Source organism: Mirounga angustirostris, unplaced genomic scaffold, assembly GCF_029215605.1.
Source record: "Mirounga angustirostris isolate CCGP_5_RB_7025 unplaced genomic scaffold, mMirAng1.0.hap1 SCAF_14, whole genome shotgun sequence".
Taxonomy (NCBI): Eukaryota; Metazoa; Chordata; class Mammalia; order Carnivora; family Phocidae; genus Mirounga; species Mirounga angustirostris.
Genome location: NW_026991722.1, coordinates 62,907,359 through 62,930,325, shown reverse-complemented (window position 1 = coordinate 62,930,325; position 22,967 = coordinate 62,907,359). Strand labels below are relative to the sequence as shown.

At 40.6% G+C, this 22,967-nt stretch overlaps 1 protein-coding gene across 3 annotated transcripts in view; it reads right to left on the bottom strand.

Annotated features, from left to right (window-relative positions):
• PIEZO2 (piezo type mechanosensitive ion channel component 2) overlaps positions 1 to 22,967 on the bottom strand; it is a 503,601-nt gene that overhangs the window by 57,902 nt on the left and 422,732 nt on the right. For all 3 annotated transcript variants that reach the window (XM_064578003.1, XM_064578004.1, XM_064578002.1), the window contains 7 exons: positions 20,695 to 20,938; positions 18,354 to 18,450; positions 17,068 to 17,227; positions 9,571 to 9,660; positions 7,474 to 7,595; positions 6,337 to 6,408; positions 1,939 to 2,045 (listed from right to left, as the gene is read on the bottom strand). In XM_064578003.1, coding sequence (XP_064434073.1) covers positions 1,939 to 2,045; positions 6,337 to 6,408; positions 7,474 to 7,595; positions 9,571 to 9,660; positions 17,068 to 17,227; positions 18,354 to 18,450; positions 20,695 to 20,938 — 892 coding nt within the window. The remainder of the gene's footprint in view (positions 1 to 1,938; positions 2,046 to 6,336; positions 6,409 to 7,473; positions 7,596 to 9,570; positions 9,661 to 17,067; positions 17,228 to 18,353; positions 18,451 to 20,694; positions 20,939 to 22,967) is intronic.

Genomic DNA, 22,967 nt, shown 5'->3' with positions numbered 1-22,967 from the left:
CCGGGGTGACATGGGAGTGAGAAGCTATACAGACCTGACGTGGCAGCACAGCCTCACCGGAGGGGTCGAACTAAAGTCAGAAGAGTAAATGGAAGACGATATCCAATTTAGGGAAGATCGAGACTTGAAAGGGAAGCCAACAAGGAGATGGAGCAAAACGAGTCTTTTATTAGCTTGTTCATAATTTTACCAGCTTTCTGAGAACAGTTATCACACATTTTAAACATCATGACTGATGCATGCAACCAGATGTGACCCTTTTAAAATGAGACGTGACTTAGGCAAAACTACAAGGACAGAGTAGATGTTTATCTGCATTTTCTCTCTCTATGTTTCGACAGGCTCTGGTGTCATCTGAAAACCAAGAATCAAATAATAGGAAATTTGGCTTCTCAAAACTCTCCTTGGAAAGGTTTGCCTACTATTTTAAGTTCTTATACTTCCTCCTTTGTACAATCTATAGAACAGGGAAAATGCAGATGTAGGGCAACAGGGATCTGCTTGTCTAAAGTTCTACAGAGCGGAGGGTCACACACCACATGTCAGTGAAACATCAAATACCTTTGCAGCTCTGATTAAATACTGAAGAATAGTTTTGGGAAGTTTAATGACAGACTTTGGCAAGGCTAAAATGGCCGATGCAAACTTCCCAATAGCTCTCTACAAAGAAGGACAAAGCAAGAGTGATTAGTAGAAAAACACCAATGACTAATAATTTAATATATGACATCCGTATGAGTTCACCTCTAGAATTACATCAACTAGGTTAAAACGTGCCAATCACTGAAGCTAGAATAAAATGTGCTCTGCTTGTAGGTTAGGAATAAGGAAAATAATCATTGCATGTAATCCATAAACATGGCGAGGATGATCATGTTCTCTCTTTTGCTGAATGAGGAGTGATGGGTATAAGAAAACTCATTAGGATAAAAATAAACAAGTCATTAGTATCTGACAAGCCAGCCGCACGCATGCACACAGACACCGTCTTAAGAAACACACTCAGGTTGCGATGGGGCCAGTGAGGAAGCATCAGAACAAGGTGTCTCCACAAATAATTTGGTTCTTTAATTTCATTGGGAATACAGGGGTGGATGTAAGCCTCCAGCTTGAGAAGACCTGGCCAGCAAAGTAACCATGACCTTTACATGGACACATCATGTGGCTTGATGGATAACCCTCTATGTGTCTTTGAGTATAATAACTGAGAAATAATAGTCCTAACATGTGATTCCTTCACAAAAGAAATATATACCAAGCTTTCACCCCATATGTAACTCTACTGACCAGTCCTCATCTTTAACAAGCATTGATTAGACATTCCCTGGATACACCATACTGGGCTGGTGAGTTATGTAACTAAGAATGATCTGGCAGGTTCTGAAAAGGAAAGGCAACTAAGCTGAAAAAATCAGAACTGTGCTCGATATTTTCAAGATTTCAATCAATTCTCAAAACTTTGGCAACACAAATGAAATGGATTTTTAAAATTTGAAGTACCATTTAAATGACCATTTGTTTCAAAACAAAGCAAGTGCTTTATTTTTATGATCAGCTATTTCACATATCAAAATATAAATCCACTCAAGCGATCCAAAGTGATGCCAGAGAAGTCTTCTTCACTTCCTACTTGTAACAGAAAAATAAAGTTCACCCAAGGAAGGTTTATTTTTTGTTTATAGCATCAGAAGATTTTTTTGATGCAAGTGAACGAAGACCTGATGGGAACAGTGTTCTTGCAGTAATTATACTGATGCTGAGAGCAAGCAGCATTACAGTTTAATGAGGAATAAACAATTTCAGGTGGAAATCAAAAGCTTCTGGAAGCTATGACACACATGAACATGGTGGCAGAAGTCTAGGCCTGCAATCAGGGTCTGTCAGAAAGAAAAGCTCTTCAACTAGCGGAGGACCTGGTTTTCCCAACCCCGTATTTACCTGGAAAGCTGACCTTCTTGGAGGTTCTTCCTCTTCCTTTTTTAATTCTTCCTCTTCCTCCTCTTCGCTATCCGTTTCAAACAAATAATAATCTCCACTCCTGACCACTAAGCAAAACAGAATATTTACTTATTTCTTGAAAGAGATATGAGACCATTAAGGGCTCATTAATGAAATGCTCCCCCCCCCCCCGGCAAAGATACACAAATTTTCCACAAAAGACCACAGCAAGAGATGTTGGTAGGGAGGAAAAGACAAGAGATGAAGAGAACTCATTCTGGGCTAACACTACGTGGTGTTGGCATGGCTGGGTCTACAGAGCATGAGGCCTTGTCTACACCGTGTAAGAAAATTGGCCACTACTGGGTTCATCTGACAGTTTCTTCCTTCTTCAGTGTCAATTTTACCAGATGCATCAGATCAACTCTGCAGCAACCAGTTTTGTTACCAAGATGGCCAAAATAATGGATGGAAAACTGTTAAGAGTTTCACAATTCAGACAATTTGGCAATTTGGGTCCTTTAGACGAGGCCAAAGTGAAGTGGAGGACTTGGTGTTGTCTGAAGGGGTTGAGTGTGTGGTAGAAATGCCAATCAGGATGATTCAGGACCAAGAATCCACATCACCAACTTCCACTTCACTTTCTACTGTGCAGACATGGCTCCTCCACACGTGACACAGGGACATGACATATATGGCAAGACATTTGAAAGAGTTAAAAAAAAAAAAAAACCCAACAACAACAAACACATTGCCATGAGGAGGAAATGGGCAGGTAACATGAAAAAAAGAATACAACTGCAAAAACACCACCACCACACTCTGGCTGTTTCTACATGTAGCACGGGACAGACTGAGGCAGGGCAGGCAGGGCAGACAGGGTCCGTATGGTTTAGCACTGTTAGGCTTCTGGTCAACCAGGAGCTCCGGTTGCTTACTGAAGTGTGAGGAGAAACGTACTGACCATAAGACATAAAGCACAAACAGTACGGATTGCCCTTGTCTTGCCTGATATTTTCCCCGTTAAGAACATATTGCTGTGTTAAAAGTTAGGAGCAGAGAAAGCGGAAATGTCCAGAGACTTAAAGAAATTTGAGAAACCAATCTTTATCAGTTTGAGCATTATTTTAAGTTTATCAGGGAAAAGAGACCCAGCATATACATTTCTGATGCTACAAGAACTGTACCATCATTGCAGGAAAAAATATGAATGTTTTCAAGTTATATTCAAGTTTTCAAATGCTGAGGTGTCTTTTGGATGACATCACATGATGTCTTTGGTTTTCTTTTGGATTCATACGTTGTAAGGTAATGGAAAACCTTGGCTTGTTTAAAATTATTTGCTTGAATATTACTAAACATGGTCAAAAGGTAAATAATTTTGCCCATGATTTCAGACATATCTGAAGCCTCCATCCGTGAAGATGCAGAGTGAATGAATTGGGCCTTATATCCTTGAACAGAAGCACTGTAATTCGTTACTTTTATTTTGAAGAAAGAACCAGGCCCAGAATACTGGGTCCAGGCCCAAGGGAATAAATGCAATACAACATAAGGTAAGAATAAGCAAGAACAAACCAAAGTTACAGCATTACATTTGACAGTGGAGAAGACCATTAAAGTAATGCCTTCATGTAAGCTCAGACATTTGCAGGAAAGTTACATGGATTCTATGTCACATGGTCATTTGGTAAAAACAGAGTATCACAAGATTGAGCATTTTACCCTCATTATAGGATCTAAAATCAACGATAGCTTAAATTGTATTCAATCATACCTTCTATGACTTTTACTCATATGGACACAGGGAGCCCAAACACGTGTTCATCTCAAGCAGTCCCAACACTGATTTGATCATTTAAAAAACTATGAATGTTTATGCAAGAAGTAGAATGAACACATTAAAAAAAAAAAGCAGGAAGTGTTTAGGAAAGTCTCCTGTTCTTTTATGAAACGTTATTGAAATAAAAGTAGGAAAACCACAGAGAATGTTTTCTTTAGTGCTAGCTTCTAATAAGAAGTAGAGAAGGTCTTGCATATACATTTGTGAGTTCAGAGAGAGATCCTGCCTCCAGCCTGTGTCCATGAACATATCGTGGCTATTGATGTCATTGCTGTGTTGAGTGTGGAATAACTTTTAAAATCCTACCACCTGTATCCCCAGAAAGCTGGACCTTGATTTCAGACGTTTGACAATGAAGTGAGGCTTGTCATTGCTTTAGGCACGGGGACGTACTTTCCTCGAATGGAAGGTATCATTGAACAGCAATAATGCGATCGTATGTGTGCACATAGGTATGGAAGTGGAAGGTTTGCCACCTACAGACTATGGTAAGATCTTGACTGCTTGCCAGTAATATGAACAACATAGCGACATTATTGTATCATTGACAGACTTACATGAGGGTATTCTAACTACATACATTCTCATACTCCGCACCTGCATGAAATATCTATTTAAAAGCCCAGTGACTCAAGACATCAAAATAAGGGCTTTTAATAAAGTGCTTCCAGTTCTAAAAATAAATTTTGGAACTCATCATGGTCTAAATAATAATCCACATATTCATTCCTTTCCTTTCCTCACAAGCCTGTAAAAGGAAACACATTTCACGAAAAATTTTAACACCATGGTCAGAATCTGATTCCAAACTATGAATTACACACATTCCCTGCATTATTGCACCAAGAGGTGTTGTAACAAGGCACGTTTAATTTAATACCAGTCTTTAAGAACTTGATATAATGAGGGTGAAATGAATCAGAAAACTAAAGTCAATAACCTTCATAAGAAGTTCTTTAAATTATTACCAACTTGTAAGATGATTATCAAAGACCATATCCAATTCCTTCCAAAATGCAATGTTTAGATTAAGAAAAGGAAAGACAACTATCATTACAATGGGAATGAGAAAACATTCAGTATGACACAATTTTGAAATGGATAGGTCTGTCTAAACTAGCAAAGGGCCCTTTAAAAACAGAAAGATAGGCACAGTTTACTTGTGACTTGATAGAAATAGGCTTATAGCACTGCATTATAGGACCGTTAGCATGACGAACATGGCCAATGAACAATAAATTAAAGAGGCACACAGAATTTTGACCTGAATCTTTGCCTTTTGACTTGGCAGCAAATGAAACAAAACCCTTTAAAACTCATGGATTTTTCTTCTGTATCCATAAGCCTAAAAATTCAATATTTGGGATTAAATTTAATTACATCCAGGTATACTGAGCAAATTTTGTATAATACTTTCTGAAATTGGCTTGCTGATTTTAAAAAATTAATTTGGGGGTGAGAGAAGCCAATATCATATCTCAGTGATTCCAAGAATTAGGCATGGCAAAAGATTTGAATCGAATTGACTTTCTAGTGATTCTGAAGATCCTGTTAGTAGAGTCTCTCCCACCATCGTGCGACGCTGTGGGCCTCAGTGATAATCCCTGTCTGATCACATTAGCTAGGCATAAAAGCCTGAAGATATTACAAGTAATGTGTAAAATAATTAGTAATTATTCCATAGTCTAACAAATGTAAGGAGGGTCAGATCAAAATGGATCATTCCATTCTAAGACCATCCACTGGCCAAGAGTGAGTGATACTTCTTTTGCTAAGCAGAACAAATACAGCCACTGAATTCCATGATTCCTCATTCCTTTTCATGATCAGGAGGGAAACAGTAATTCTCTGTGACTATGAAGCTCTGCTTTTCCAAACCACCTTTGCTCTTACTTGGTCATGGCTGAGTTTGCTGGGGGCTGTGCAGCTGTGCTACATGCTGGGCTTTGGATTGGGAGTGTAATTTGAGAGCCTTTAGAAACCGGGAAGAGGAAGAGTAAGGAAGTGAATGCATTTTAAGTGATCCTCATCTTTATATTTGATAAATTGCCAAAAAACCTTACATGCAAATGAAATCAAAGCTCTGGGGATAGGGGAGGAGAGACTCATTGGCATCCCCACCTAGTGCCTTACAAAGAGGGTCACAAACACGTTGAACTGAATGATTATTCTCCCAGGAGGAGCCAAAACTCATTCTTAATAAGGGTTTTCAGCCGTAAAACAAATATACATGAGCAGAGCTCTGGACCTCAGAATCAGATAAAGTGGTAGCAATTCTTCTTCCCTTTCTGAGCCCATAAATGGTGCTCGGGAGTGTGTCAGCCACATGCTGGGCTTTCTTCAGCCAGCACGGTAACCGGCTGATTTCTCTGGAAGAGTCCATCTCCGGGGCCCAGAGACCCATTTGCATCATAGTTTTCCTAAACTCTGACCCCCTATCAAGTCACAAGGAGCAAACCATGCATGGAACACACAGGTTATGGGGACGCCTGAATTCTGGTCAAGGATATAAGGGTTAGAATCGATGAAATCATAAGAGGATCAAGAAAACCTACTGGAAGCATGATCAACCCAAGGCCGCCACCACTGCTTTTTTTTGCCCTTGGCTTTCTGTTTGTCTGCTTCTCCTAAAATAAAATATGTCCAAATATTAATTCTTAGGAAGTGAGAAAACAAATTTTGAAAACCACGCTTTAACAACTCAATTGTCAAAATCTAGACAAGTTGCAAAAGTACATCAGAGGTCAGGGAAAGGAACTACACTGAATCTGAAATGTTTACACATATGAGCAAGTTGATTTCACAAGGCAAATACTAAGTGTTCTATGAACATTATGCCACATTTTCACTTCCTTTTTAGTACTGTAGGGCATATAAAGAAACATAAAAAAGAAGGGCTTATCTCTCAAAAAGCATCTCACACTGAATTCTCCATTGAATTAACAGAAAAAAGCATCACCTAAATTTTATAAGACAATTTAGTGGCAAATAATTTGTAAAAATGCATATATTCCAATAACCAGAAATTTCCTTGTGATTATTTTAAAGCATGGTTGGAAAAAATATAAGTTTATTGCTGATTAGTAGATGCTATGCACTGGAAAATACCATGCAGTATTTCTCCATTCCCTTCAAACAGAAAAGCATGCAAACATTTGTAAGAAGACCTTTTAAACTTAATTGGATATAACAAATCTATAATCAGATATAATAAATATATATTTCATTTTCAGTTTCATTGGAACAGACAATAATTGAAGGATATCTTAGCTACCATTATTCAGATGCCACATAAAATATGCATACATACTTCATTTTTGTATAAAATTTATAGAAATCAAAGACAACAACAGTAGACTGTGTATCTGAAATATCTTCCCTAAAGGAATAAATTAAGCAAATCCAGGCTCATTTTCTTCAGAAACACATCTCTGTGAAACAGAAGCTAAGTTATGGGTTGATTAAATTTGTTTTGCTGAAGAGGAGATGCTCATAAAATCATGGATCATTAAATATGCCCTTTATGAAAAAATACATGTATCCCATTCACAGTCAGAAGATAAAACTTGCTAAGTTAAAAAAAATTGATAATATTGGCAGAGTAAGAATAATGTTATTTAACAGCCCTACCCATCATCATGCTATCATTCAACGTCAAGCTACTTGAACAAGAGGGAAATGTCTCAACATACTTTCGTCATCCTCTTCAGAGAGTTTTTGGATGTCTTGGCCTTCCCCTGATTCCTGGGTCAAGCTCAGCATCCTCTCCTTACCCTTTTTGTATTTCTGTTGCCGGGCTTTGATGCGATCCATCCTGTCAAATAAAATAGCAGCAGCAATGCCAAGAACACACCCACAGTCATCACATGGTCAGTTTGGGTTTAAACTTGTATGGATGTTGCTAAAATCACAGACAAAGCAGCCAACATTTGGGACTTAGGTTTTTTTTTTTAAATCAGCAACAAGTATCTCCTTGGGGATGTCTATATGTGTGTATATGTATACAACCATGTTATTTTGCTAGTCTTACTAATATGGTCATAATTACGCTAAGGTTTGATATGCAATACTTTATATCCACTTAAACACCTCGGACCGTTGCCATTTTGAACACAGTAAATGATGACATGTAAGTCCTTTATTTTCCCAGGTTTTGCAGTTTTTTAAAAGTAGGAACTGTCTAGGTCACATAGTGTGAAGATGCAATGAAAAGGTGTAAAAGTGTGAGAACTGTTTTGTAAAAAGCAAGTTGCTCCCCAGATGTTCATAAGTATTCTTAGACCACATGACTCTTCTCTATTTCAAATCTAATCTCTTATCAGTTCTGGAAAGAATGTATTATTGCATCTTTAATTATTGAGTCAGTGCTTTTTATTTTGTCTGCTTATTCAGGAAGCCCAACTATTCAGAAACTACAACGCTGAACTCTACTTCCCAGACGTGCCCTCCCGTAGTGTTCCATTTCTTAATTCAGTTTCTTAAAATTCTGCTCAAATTTTTAAGCTAAGTGCCATTTCTGCTTCCTGCAGCTTAAACAACACTTTTAGCTTCTCTTTTGCCATGATTATTACCTTCATTCTTTTATATTCTGACTTTCTGTCACCTAAGAGGAGTTATTCTTAAACAAATGGAAAAACTCGGTGAAGTGAATGATATTAACAGGTCTCTATAATGGGTAAATAGGAACTCATTCTAAATCCGGGTCCAAATTTGTTACTTCTCTCAGCCTGATACAGATAACCAGAAACAACAATAGCAACAGTTATACCATAACTGCTTATATAACAGTTTATATACCTCATATCTTTGATTGTGGAAATAACCATGCCATGGGATGGTGTAATTTATGCTAGCAAACATTTTTGCCTGGGAGAAAGGAGCTGGGAAATTTTCCTGGTGGGGAATTTTCCTGGTGGGGTGATCGAGTCTCTGCTTTCCTGGAAAAAGTGGCTAGGTTTTGAATTCTATGGCCATCTGCTCTTAAACCCAGCCCCAAATGAAATGCTACCAATCCTCAGAAGTTACATTTACTGGTAAAAATTTCACTCTAAGAAAATTCGTTTCAAGGGCTATTTTAAAAATTAACTAATTAATTTGAAAAAGAAATTCTCAAATCTCCTAGTAAAGTCAGTCCACTACTTGATTTATCCAGAACATGGTGGTAGAAAAAAGGTCTTGAACTGAATATAGGGAAACAAGGGTTGTATTTCCAGTACTGCCTCTAGTTTGTTGTGGATTTTAAGTCATCTAATGTCATGGGTCATCAGTTTCTTCTCAGAGAGAGTGCATTATAATATCTTTAGAGATCCTTCCAAAGCCAGGACTTTGTATTTATTCCCTTAATCCACAGATAGAATGAACATTTACTCCAACTAAATGGGACCAGGAAAGACCCTGTCTCATTCATTAGCTCATTTAATCTTTATAAAAACCCAGGTAGAACTGTGAACCCTAATTTAAAACAGAAGGCTGAAATTCAGAGAATTGGAATGATTTGCTCACGGTTCCAGAGGAAGCAGTTGAACCAACCAAGACTTGACATTGGTCTTGTCCCACATAGCTCCCCTTTCCACCACATTGCAGCTCTCTTTCTTTTCAACTACTTCCATTCTCAATCCAGTGAGCATAAGCCACTGTCCTTATGCTGAGCACATACCCAGAAGCTCCTTAACACCAATAGGTTTTTCAGGACTATTGAGGCTCGCTGGGAGGCGAGAGCCAGCTGAACAGGATCAGACAAACCACGATTACAAGGAAAGGAGAAGGAGAGTAAAATCAAGCCTCCTTACTGCCTCTTCAGCTGATCCATTGACTTTTTCTCTTCTTCAATTCTTGCCTTTACAGCCTTTACAATTGTGGCCTGGAAAAGTTCAGCCCCTCTAGAGAAAAACAGGAAATAGAGAACAAATTAGTATTTCTATCCTTCTACTTACCTTCCCCTGAAAATGATTATTAACGGTTAGAAAACATTTCTTTTTGGGCCATTGACTAGATAGAGTCTCCTGGCTGGGAGTGGGAGTCCCAAGACCCCTGTATAGGAACCCCTTCCCAGTGGATGAACAGGGCACAGCCTCTCCGGGGAGGGAGTGGGCTGCTCACAACCGTAGGAGCTCAGTAAAACAAACAAAAACAAACAAAAAACGGTTTGTGTTTTCTAAGATATTTAACAGAATGCACCCCTTCAAACCTATCCCACAGAACCTTACATCTCAGCAAAGCATTGCTCATCTGACCTTATTATAGTTGTCCCATGAGGGACCATTGGCAAGGAGGAGTGAGTTCAGATTAGTTTTCTACTCAATGAGCAGAAAAGGGTATGGAGTGAGCTTGGCTTCCCTAAGGAAAAATGCAAAGTTGGAGTTCAAGCTCCATCAATGGGATGTTCAAGTTCCTGCCTCTTTGCTTCTCTTCTTCCTATCCTTCCATTCTCTTCTGTTTGTTCTCACTTTTTTAAGCCAACTTTAGGGTCCCCATTGATTTCATCAGCCTCTCTTAATATCTGCAATTCTGGTCCATTGTCATCGGGTCACATCTGCTTGGTAAATCCCAAGTGGGTAGGAAACCAATGGTGTGCCCGCCCTTTGCTGGGCTGTTGTCGGAGGTTCAGAAAAGGTGTGACCAGGCACATTATCTGCTGACCCCTCATAGGCCCTGGAAATTCTTCTCTGTAGTGGCTATTTAAAACTCCCTACACTTTTCTCAAATCTGGAATTCTGTCAAAAGCTTTTCACTCCTAGTAAATAACCTAGTCTCCCACTTCCTGGAAAGAACGTAAGTCATGAGGCAACAGTTTGCTCAGCTGCCTACCACCTACCCCGTGGACACCGTTTCCTGCATGGACAGTGAGAGAGGCAACATCTTCACCTGCAGCCTGCCTGAGCTCTGGCCCTTCACCCCCCTGTAGCCTGAGGGGCTCCATACTGCCCTTTCTTCCTCTCTTTCTGCATTCTCAGCCTTCCCGCTGCCACCAAATCCTCCTCAGAAGTATGCAAACATGCTCACATCTTGCTAACCTTAGAAAAAAATCCATGCCCACTGCACAGTTTTCCATCACTTTCCACAGCCTGCATCCTGTCCCTGCATGAATATCTCACAGCCACTGTCCCCAAGTCTTTCCCTTCAACCTCAGCTCACTGGTGTTGGGCTCTGTTCCCCATGTGTTGAGGTCACTGCCTTCAGTGGTCAGTTTTCAGTCTTGTGTTTGTATGTCCTGTCTGCTGGACTTCCGCCTTGAAACAACCTTCCTCAGGCTCCTAATGCACCATGCTCTTTTAGCTTTCCCTCTTCCTTTCTGGCTCAGAGTTGCTGGTCTTCTCTGCCCATCTCTTAAATGTGGATGCTCCCCAGGGTCCTCTTCTCGTTCACATGCTCTCCAACCACTCACCTGCTCTAAATCCATCTGTGTCATGATGACCCTCAGTCCATTTCCACCTGCAGACCTATCCTCCCAGCTCTCTGTTAGACTCATCATGGGTTTAGTTTCATAAGCCCACGAGCCCTACAAGTCCCTGGTTGTGGTCAGCATTCTCCCAGCCTAGAGCTTCTCGGCTTCTTTACATTTGGGATTGGCACCACCCTTGGCTTCAACCAGTATCCAGCCATATCACCCTCTATCCTCCTTTCCTTTCCACCCCCACCTCCCTTCCTTCCAATCAACTTTCCAGGTGTGCCAATTTGACTCTTACATATCTTCCTAGTTTATCCCATCCTGGTCAGAGCCACTGTCTCTGTCCTGGATCATCAGAGCAGCCACCTACCCGGTCCCGTGTCCTCCACAGCACAGGCAGGGTGGGCTTCTGAAACACCACTATAGCCACATCACTCCCTGGCTTATTCGTATCTGTGGGATTACTTCTAAAGTCATAAACATGGTTTATAAGACCCTTGATAATCGGACCTCTCCCTATCTCTCCAGCTAACTTGTCATCACTCACTATCTTCACCTTCAAATTTCTGTGTCTTGGCCACGCTGAGCTTCTCAGGGTTTCTTCATTAAAACTTCCTCTGGTAACTTCACTTAGGCTGTGTCCCCTGCCTCCCTCCTCTAACTCCTGTTCATCCCTCAGGCTGCAGCTTAGAATGGAAGCTGCCTTGGTTCCTGCCCCTTGCCAGTGGTTATGTACCCTTGATATAATTCCCACAGTTTCTTGAATGTCCCCTACCATCACACAAGTCACACAGCACTGTGTTTGCTTGCTGATATGTCCCTCTCCCCACCAGCTCTGTGAGGGCAGGATCAAGCAGCTACCTTCTTGGAACAGAGTAGGCAATGAGTATATCAATGAATGAATGCCTATTCTTCAGAAATTCGTTTATTAAGACATGGCTTTTCGGAGCGCCTGGGTGGCTCAGTTGGTTAAGCGACTGTCTTCGGCTCAGGTCATGATCCTGGAGTCCCGGGATCGAGTCCCGCATCGGGCTCCCTGCTTGGCGGGGAGTCTGCTTCTCCCTCTGACCCTCCCCACTCTCATATGCTCTCTCTCATTCTCTCTCTCTCAAATAAATAAATAAATAAAATCTTAAAAAAAAAAAGACATGGCTTTTCTTTTGCATGCACAAGTTGTACTCTAAACCAAAGAAATCGGTTTCCATTACATGAGGAATATGTTTTCTTAATAATTATGACAACTCCAAGGAAAAGATATTGGCTACTATTATGTCCTGGATGTCTAAGGACCAAATGCTTGGGAGAAGGAAAAAGGCATATTTATCCGCACAAATACCTGCTGCTCTATGAGTAAATAAAACTGCTATTAGGATAAGATGGCATGGACAAATCCCCAAAAAGAAAGAAAAAGAAAAAAAAAAAAAAGGACAAGACATTGGGCTCTAATGAAACTGATGTCCTGGGTGTTAGAAAAACAATTATAATGGTAAATTCCAGGGTCAATCTTGTACATGAAATGAAGTCACTGTTCATCTATATAGTGAGGGCTTAGGGTACCACAAAGCTCCTCAGATTAAATGTAGGTCCCCTACTGAAAATTCTTTTTACTGGGCTCCAAGTTAGTTAACAAAGGCCAGGAATGGCTTCCCAATAAATGGACTTCTGAAATAAACATTTTGTTTATCCTGGCAGAGGAAAAGAATAGTCTCCAGGAACACTGGTGGTATAAACAGAAGTGTGTTAGTCTAAACCACAAATCAAAATGATAGATTTTTTGGGAAATTTCATATGATACAAGCTGATGTTTATCAGATTATTTAGCACCACAAATCTGATGGGATCTAGCAAGGCCGGTGTCTCTGAGACAGACACAGCAGTCTAGGGCACTACGACCTCATCTCAATTTCATTCCCTTTAATATCTAGTTTTCTTCCCAGTCTTTTCCCCGAAACCTACAAGATTGGGGCAAAAACTGAAAAAAGGGTGGAGTTCAAGAAGATGACAGCAGTAATGGAATAGAACCAGTGGCCCACAGAAAAAATCAGGTCACTGGGGAAAAAAGATTGAAAGGATGGAAAGGATAAGAAAAGATAGATAAGGAGGTTTAGAATGAGCCTGGAGTATCACACTCCTCAACTTAAGGTCTGAAAAATAATACATAATTGTGTTTTTCTCCATTTTCAGGAATTTCTTCTAAACACAGAGTCGGAGAAGGGGAGTGTGGACTAGTCTCTAGACCAACATGGCTTGTGTTACTGCTTTGGCTGAGGCAAGAATGAGCTATGTCTAGTGAGGTGGTCTGTGCCGCGAAGGCTCTAGACAACCAGTCTGTCTTTGACCTTCCATAGTGTCCCAGATCCTTGTAAGTGTGACTTGGCACCAAAGACTTTCTTGTTACTCTTCTATTTTCGGTTTTAAAAGCCTTGTGCTAAACCCTTCTTGGACTGGTTTTCCTAGAAGGAATTTCTTAATTTCTTTTTTTTTTTGCTTTTTATTTTTTTATTATTATGTTATGTTAATCACTATACATTATGTTCCGTGATTCATTGTTTGCATATAACACCCAGTGCTCCATTCAGTATGTGCCCTCTTTAATACCCATCACCAGGCTAATCCATCCCCCCACCCCCCTCCCCTCTAAAACCCTGTTTGTTTCTCAGAGTCCGTAGTCTCTCATGGTTCGTCTCCCCCTCCGATTTCCCCCCCTTCATTCTTCCCTTCCGGCTATCATCATCATCTTCTTCTTCTTCTTCTTTTTTAACATATAATGTATTATTTGTTTCAGAGGTACAGGTCTATGATTCAACAGTCTTACACAATTCACAGAGCTCACCATAGCACATACCCTCCCCAATGTCTATCACTGAGTCACCCCATCCCTCTCACTCCCCACCACTCCAGCAACCCTCAGTTTGTTTCCTGAGATTAAGAATTCCTCATATCAGTGAGGTCATATGATACATGTCTTTCTCTGATTGACTTATTTCACTCAGCATAATACCCTCTAGTTCCATCCACGTCATTGCAAATGGCAAGATCTCATTCCTTTTGATGGCTGCATAATATTCCATTGTATATATATACCACTCTTCTTTATCCATTCATCTGTCGGTGGACATCTTGGCTCTTTCCATAGTTTGGCTATTGTGGACACTGCTGCTATAAACATCAGGGTGCACGTACCCCTTCAGATCCCTACATTTGTATCTTTGGGGTAAATACCTAGTAGTGCAATTGCTGGATCGTATGGTAGCTCTATTTTCAACTTTTTGAGGAAACTTCATACTGTTTTCCAGAGTGGCCGAGGAATTTCTTAATTTCTTTTTTTTGTCTTTTTTTTTAAATTTTATTATGTTATGTTAGTCACCATACACCATTAGTTTTTTTATTATGTTATGTTAATCACCATACATTAATTAGTTTTTGATGTAGTATTCCATGATTCATTATTTACGTATAACACCCAGTGCTCCATGCATAACGTGCCCTCTTTAATACCCATCACCAGGCTAACCCATCCTCCTACCCCCCTCCCCTCTAGAACCCTCAGTTTGTTTTTCAGAGTCCATCATCTCTCATGGTTCATCTCCCCCTCTGATTTCCCCCACTTCATTCTTCCCCTCCTGCTATCTTCTTCTTCTTTTTTAAACATATAATGTATTATTTGTTTCAGAGGTGCTGTGAATTGTGTAAGACTGTTGAATTACATCATTAGTTTTTGATGTGGTGATCCACGATCCATTGTTTTCATATAACACCCAGTGCTCCATGTAGTACGTGCCCTCCTTAATACCCATCACTGGGCTAACCAATCCCCCCACCCCCCTCCCCTCTAAAACCCTGTTTCTCAGCATCTATAGTCTCTCATGGTTCATCTCTCCCTTCAATTCCACCCCCTCCATTTTTCCCTTCCTTTTCCTAGTGTCCTCCATGCTATTCCTTATGTTCCACAAATAAGTGAAACCATATGATAATTGACTTTCTCTGCCTGACTTATTTCACTTAGCATAATCTCCTCCAGTCCAATCCATGTTGATGTAAAAGTTGGGTATTCGTCATTTCTGATGGCTAAGTAATATTCCATTGTATATATGGACCACATCTTCTTTATCCATTCATCTGTTGAAGGGCATCTCGGCTCTTTCCACATTTTGGCTATTGCAGACATTGCTGCTATGAACATTGGGGTGAATATGGCCCTTCTTTTCACTACATCTGTGTCTTTGGGGTAAATACCCAGGAGTGCCATTGCTGGGTCATAGGGTAGCTCTATTTTTAATTTTTTGAGGAACCTCTGCACTGTTTTCCAAAGTGGCTGTACCAACTTGCATTCCCACCAACAGTGTAAGACGGTTCCCCTTTCTCCACAACCTCTCCAACATTTGTTGTTTCTTTCCCTGTCCATTTTGGCCATTCTAACTGGTGTAAGGTGGTATCTCAGTGTGGTTTTGATTTGGATTTCCCTGATGGCTAATGATGATGAACATTTTTTCATGTGTCTGTTAGCCATTTGTATGTCTTCTTCAGAGAAGTGTCTTTTCATATCTTCTGCCCATTTTTTGACTTGATGATTTGTTTTTTGGGTGTTGAGTTTGAGAAGTTCTTTATAGATTTTGGATACCAGCCCTTTATCTGTAGTGTCATTTGCAAATACCTTCTCCCATTCTGTGGGTTGCCTCTTTGTTTTGTTGACTGTTTCCTTTGCTGTGCAGAAGCTTTTTATCTTGATGAAGTCTCAAAAGTTCACTTTTGCTTTTGTTTCACTAGGTTTTGGAGATGTATCTTGAAAGAAGTTTTGTGGGCAATGTCAAAGAGGTTACTGCCTATGTTCTCCTCTAGGATTTTGATGGATTCCTGTCTCACATTGAGGTCTTTCATCCATTTTGAGTTTATCTTTGTGTATGGTGTTAGAGAATGGTCGAATTTCATTCTTCTGCATGTGGCTGTCCAATTTTCCCAGCACCATTTATTGAAGAGACTGTTTTTTTTCCATTGCATGTTTTTCCTGCTTTGTCAAAGATTATTTGACCATAGAGTTGAGGGTCCATACCTGGGTTCTCTATTCTGTTCCACTGGTCTGTATGTCTGTTTTTGTGCCAGTACCATGCTGCCTTGGTGATCACAGCTTTGTAATATAGCTTGAAATCAGGCAACGTGATGCCCCCAGCTTTGTTTTTCTTTTTCAACATTTCCTTGGCGATTCAGGGTCTTTTCTGATTCCTACAAATTTTAGGATTGTTTGTTCCAGCACTTTGAAAAATGTCATTGGAATTTTGATCGGGATGGCATTGAAGATATAGATTGCTCTGGGTAGCATAGACATTTTAACAATGTTTATTCTTCTGATCCATGAGCATGGAATATTTTTCCATCTTTTTGTGTCTTCTTCAATTTCTTTCATGAGTGTTCTGTAGTTCCTGGAGTATAGATCCTTTACCTCTTTGGTTAGGTTTATTCTGAGGTATCTTATGGTTTTTGATGCTATTGTAAATTGAATCATTTCTCTAATTTCTCTTTCTACAGTTGCGTTGTTAGTGCATAAGAAAGCAACTGATTTCTGTGCATTGATTTTGTATCCTGCCACATTACTGAATTGCTGGATGAGTTCTAGTAATTTGGGGGCGGAGTCTTTTGGGTTTTCCACATAAAGTATCATGTCGTCTGCAAAAAGAGAGAGTTTGACTTCTTCTTTGCCAATTTGAATACTTTTTATTTCTTTTTGTTTTCTGATTGCTGTTGCTAGGACTTCTCGTACTATGTTGAACAATAGTGGTGAGAGTGGGCATAGTTTCTTAATTTCTTACGGGTTCTACAAGCAAGCTCAGGCAACAGCACAGTGCAATATTACTTCCAGACAGATTTTTTAAGAGAAACCACTTGATTCCATGACCCGACCTACCTCGAAGCCAGGATCTGTGAAGCTTTTATATCAGCCACAACATGTAGGAAATAGTAACTCATGAAAACTCTTCTTTGCAGCAGAAGGAAGGCAAAACATATGCTATCCCAAATAATTCCTGCTTCACCACTGGGTAGTTTACACGAGGAATCATCATCAGCTGGGGTAAAAAAGTAGAAAAAAAAAAACAAATTAAAATTAACATCCATTTTCATTGTCATTTTATAATATCTGTAGCACAATCAGGCTTGAGGAATCCCGCAGGCATAAGAGCGACGTTCTGATGCATGGACTCACTTATGGGTGCATTTATTTACAGGCAAACATACATATTTCAAATCCAATATCAACGTTGATTCATAAGACTGACCACAAGTGACCTCTTGACAGTGTAAGGCACAGGAGGGTCCCTTTGTCAGGGATGGCTCTTGAGTGTTTCTCTCTCTTAGAGGGAGAGAGATCTCTTTCTCCCTGAATAAGGGCCATGGAGAAATAATGTCTCTATGTCCCAATGCCAGAGGCAATGCTCTGATACAAACAAATAAACAAAAACAAAAAACAAAACCACCTCTTCTGGCAACAGTGATCTGGGGTAACCAGAAGAGCAGTTAACACAGTATTGTCTATTAGAAGAAGAGGTATCCACAGACATCTTATCCTAAATCGGAACAAATTCCCAGTTACTCTTCATCCTGGGCAAAGCATAACCTGGGTTGGAAGCCACAGTGGGGAGAGTGTCATGTTCAAGTTTCCCCATCCTGGGTGCCAAGGAGGAGCATGGTGTTATCCTGGGTCATGGTTCAAGAGGCAGAGGGATGGAAATGGAAACTTCTGGAACTGTAGAGACCCTGAAGGTCCTCCCAGTTGTTTTCCTGAGTCTGAAGCTCCCTGAGCTTCCTGAGGAGAGAAGGACCTGGAAGCCAGAGGAACTTTCTGACAACCCAAGATTCTAGCGGCAACCACCACAGGCCTGTGGCCTTCTGTAACCCTTCCTAATGTAACTCAAAGAAGTTTGGGGAGTATAATAGGCCACACCTAGTCCCCAGACCTGCCCGAGTCTGAGAAGTTTCCAGAGGATGATCAAAGATGCTTGGAGTAGGAGCACTTCATGTTATGGACAATAGATTCATAATGAACTACAGTCCTCTTGCCTCCATCTAGAGGTCGAATTGACTGTCACTGTTTTCTCTTTTCTTTGTGTGCTTTGGCCCAATTTTAAAATTAGAACAATACAACCATCCTTCCTTCTCTGTCCTTACACTTCCAAATTTGCCTTGCATACTTACGCATTTTATAGCCTTTGACAGTGCAGGCCAGGCTGAAAGCTTGGATCAACCAGCAACTATTTTGAACCAATTTTTCAATGTATCCACATGCTCCTATCTGAAAAACAAATGGGAGTGGCAAATTGTGAAACTCTGTGCCCAGAAAAAGAGGTTGATGCTTTGTGATCCTACTCTGTGTAAGAATTCACAAAGTCTCTGTGCCAATGATTCCAGGAGGTACCTGTAGAACCTAAAATCTCAATCACCATGGGGTAGTGCACTTGGTGCTTTAAAAGCACCATAATTTCCTTGGGGAAATAAACCCCTTGAGTAAAGGAAAAGTCTTTAGTGTGATGATTTCAGCACTTAGAAGCACTTGTCTTTTCATAGAGAAAATCTTGGACTTCTGTAGAAACAAGCCAAACGCTGATATCAAACAGGTGAACAATGACCCCCAGGACTTTGATTTTGGTATAGTTATTATCTCACAAGATTGGACAAATTAAACCTATGCTGTTTGCCAGGAGATCATCACAAACATCAGCTGCATGGCATTCTTAAAATAGGAAAAGAACATGCATTTTGAGCCTTTTTTGGTTAATTCTCTGGGCAAAGGAATATTCTTTATTGATTGGCATGTCGTTGTCTCTCTCATAACAATGATTTATGTTAAGTTCACATGCTGAGGGGGAAGAAGTTTAAACAGACAACCATTGCAAGCCAATACATAAAAGGGATGGCTGAACTGTGTGTATTTCCTGGGAACATGTGAGGTGGGAGTATATTTAGAATTTGTTCCTAAGTTGGCAGTTACTCAGCTTGAGTCCCTGCACCCACTGGAACATGCTCTTCACATGACTGTCTCTGTCCTACACGGCCATACTTGTGTTTGGGTTCTCTACTTTGGGAGTGTCCTCCTCCCTTTGTCTCTCTGGACACCCTTGAATCTAGTTTTCAAGTCTCTGATGGGTTCAAATGGCACCGCCTCCCAGAAGTCTGCTCCCAGTTAATTCAGGCAAGGTATGAGGTACTCCTTTTTTGTTTTGGTTTCCTAAAATGTTGTGATATTTAGCATTCACAGACCACATTATAATTATTAATAAGTAGGTTTGTCTTCCCTTTAAGAATGTGAGTTCCTTAGGGTAAAACCTGAAGGCAGTACTATATCTAGTTCTTCAAGACAAAAACAGTGCCTAGCAAGTCTGCAATATAGGTTTACAGGATGAATGAATGAATGAATGAATGAACTTTGTGGCCATATGTTTCCAGGACTGGTTGTAAGAATCAGCCTCTGGCAACAGATCCCTCACTTTCAGACTGGCTATCAAATGAATGGTGTTCTGTTGTTCTCTCTGTCCAAGAACTTTGCATTTTGAGTGGGGTACATAAATATGGGTGGGGTAAAATTGCTGCATAAGAGTCACTTTTACTATCAACTGATCTTAGACAAAATTTCAATGGTCTTAGACAAAATAAATGACTCAAATACATATTCATGGTGACACAGACTTTGTTTTCCAAGACCTCTAAACACAGCAATACACGTGCCAAAAAAAAAAAAAAAATGAAATGCCCGCATAGTAGACTTGCCTGGTGAGCTCATCTTTCAGTAACCAGGAAGGTGAGAAGCAGGAAGCTATTACCGCATGGCCCCTCTAATGCACTATCAGTACTTGGCAGCAGCAGGTGCAAGGATTAACTCTGACTTAGGGCCAGTTAGAGATGTATTAACTCCTTCAGCTCATGAAAGGTTGTTGTTTAATTTCCTGAGACAGTAAATACCTTAGAAGGTGTCCCTGTGGCCCAAAAGATCCTGGGATGCCTAGTGGGCCGAGTGAGTTACCTACTTGGTCAGGGGGGAATGTGGTGCCCCGGGATGTGGACATTTAATAGCAAAGCAGCTAAACTTTGTAGAGGAAGGATGTGTTTTGCCCCCACCCACTACTGGCTTACACTTCCATAATTCTTTCTAGGTAAGCCAACACAATATCAGTTTTGAAGAGATTCAATGACTAATTCAGGTCATAAAAGGGCCATTTTGTAGCACAAAGTGTGAATGGTGACAAATGATCCCTCAGAAGAAACGGGATTTTAACTTAAAAATACATTTTAGAATGTATTCCTACAAATCCCTATCCTCCTGCCATGTGGCCTTGACACGGTGGACGTGAGCAAACAGGATTCTGCTTAATGTGGCAAAACAAGAGTAATAAATGGTTCTTTGAATTCTGACTTTGCATCATCTTATTTGGGGCTTTTAAGAGAGGAGTGTGACGGGCAATTGGGCTTTTAATAACCACTGAATGGACTGTTTACTCTTAGGCTAAAACCACAAATGTTTTATACAGTGGGAGGCACTTACTGACAGTATGTTTTTCATCGTAATCACAAAAATGTTGTATGCAATCAGCCAGTCCCAGTAGCGCAGGATGCTCTTGATGGGTTTCAGCAGCAAATCACCCCCAAAGAGCAGGAAATAGAAGCAGGCTACCAAGTAACCCATGCAAAAGATGCTGATCCTGGTTGTCCCCGTGATGAAGATGATTGTGAGGACAAACCAGAAGAGGTAGCTGAAGATAATCACTTTGGACATGTCTAAGTACGATCTGGAAAACAAGACCGAACCATCAAAGGACGACAACACACATAAATAATTAAGGCAGGAGATTCTACTGTAATGAGGGACAGACTTCATACCATCCATTTGACAATATGGAAGCACTGTGCAAGTCATACTGTGAGCTCTGTATTCATCTTTCATTTAACACTGCCTCATCTGTAGGCAATCCTCACCCAGTTAGTAATAGACGAATAGGTAAGTTGTGAAAACACTTAACAGTACCTTATTTGGGCCAAATTTCCCACACACAGCAGTATCTTCTGCCTATTACTAGAGTACTCAAAATTCCCCCCTGTCTTCCCATAGGAGGCATGAATAATTGTATGGCAAGGGTAAGTCTAAGATACAGAGTCCTCCCGAAGCAAGAGAACAGGTGAGACTGGATTCTCTTAAATGAACTAGAAATCGATAGATAAAACAAGTTGTGTTACATCGAAGGTCTTACTGGAGGTGGAAATCCCTCCTTGCAGGTTAGAAGGCATTCTCACAAAGCACACACAGCCACGCTGAGGCTGGAGGCTCTGTCCAACACTCAGCCTCATTAGAGAAAGCTGTTCCTAAAAGGTACATTGTCGGATAAGCAAACTTCTTTGAACTTCTTTTGGGAGTAAAATACTTAATCCTTTAAAATGCTTTCATGAAATTTCCCTCTCAAATATATTTCACCCTTCTTTGATGTTATAGCCAAAGGAGACTGTATAAAATGTTGGTATTTCTCAGCATCCCAGGAGCATTGCTGGTGAAATCAGTGATTCATTTGAGACGTAATACCGGAATCCCACAGGGCCTTCCCGTGTGTGTGCGCGTGCGCATGCGCGCGTGCACACTTGGAGTCAGCAGACTTGGCCTGCTGGCATTTTGAGTGAGTGTGTGTGCAGGTAGAAACGTGTGTGTTAGTGTAACATGTGCTTCCTGTGGATTTCCCTTCCTTGCCCACAGTTCATTCCTACTCCAGGTGCCCCAGCCTCCGCTCCTCAGCACTTAACCTGCTTCAGGCTCAGAAATCACAAGACCAAACTTGAAGGTCACATGGAAAACACCAGTCAAAGTGCCCCAAAGAGGAGGCTCAGGGACCCCGGAGCAGATGCATGAGCCCTGGGGACATGTAGTGAGGTGAAGAGGCTACTTTCCAGAGCTGCAGAGAAACATATACCCACAGAGAGGGCTCGGGGGACGCCGCGCCTCCCACAGCAAAGCGGTCGCTAGCTTCCGGCTCACGACTGTGGTGTGACAGGTTACTGCCTGAGATGCACTTTTCTGGCAGTCCTCACTGAGAAATGGAATTAAAAGCTTGACATAATTCAGTTTTTCAAAGATACCACTCTAAAAATCAGTGGTGCACAAAATTTTCGAGTTGACGTTTTAGGTTTTTCAAGTACACTGTGGAGTTGAATACTTATCTTTCTCCAACTTTTCAACCTGATGTGATAAGATATTTGATTTTGTTCTAGATTTCCTGTCACTGTGAATTGTTCAAGCATTGTCTGATTCATGATAAAACGTAAACACGTGCTGTTAACGATTTCTTGTGGATTTTACTGTTCTGCCTTCAGATAAAAACTTTTTTTGCGAGCCTTGGTGGCTCAGTTGGCTAAGTGTCTGCCTTCGGCGCAGGTCGTGATCCCAGGGTCCTGGGATTGAACCCCACATTGGGCTCCCTGCTCAGCAGGGGGTCTGCTTCTCCATCTGCCCCTCCCCTCGCTTGTGCTCTCTCTCAAATAAATAAATAAAATCTTAAAGAAAAAAACTTATTTTTCTGTCTTTCGATAGGTAAAAAGATCAGCTGCACTGATATTTTCTCTTAGTATCACAGAGAAGAGGTAAAAAGTGGAATTCATACCTTATATTAGTGGTTAGTGTGGTACATTATTCCTAAAAGGAATCTTCAGGTTTACATAGGTTCTCATTTTACTTCATTGTTTTATTGTTAATTTTAATTTTTATTATGTTTTAAAGATTTTATTGATTTGAGAGAGAGTGAGATCATGAGCAGGGGGCAGGACAGAGCCAGAGGG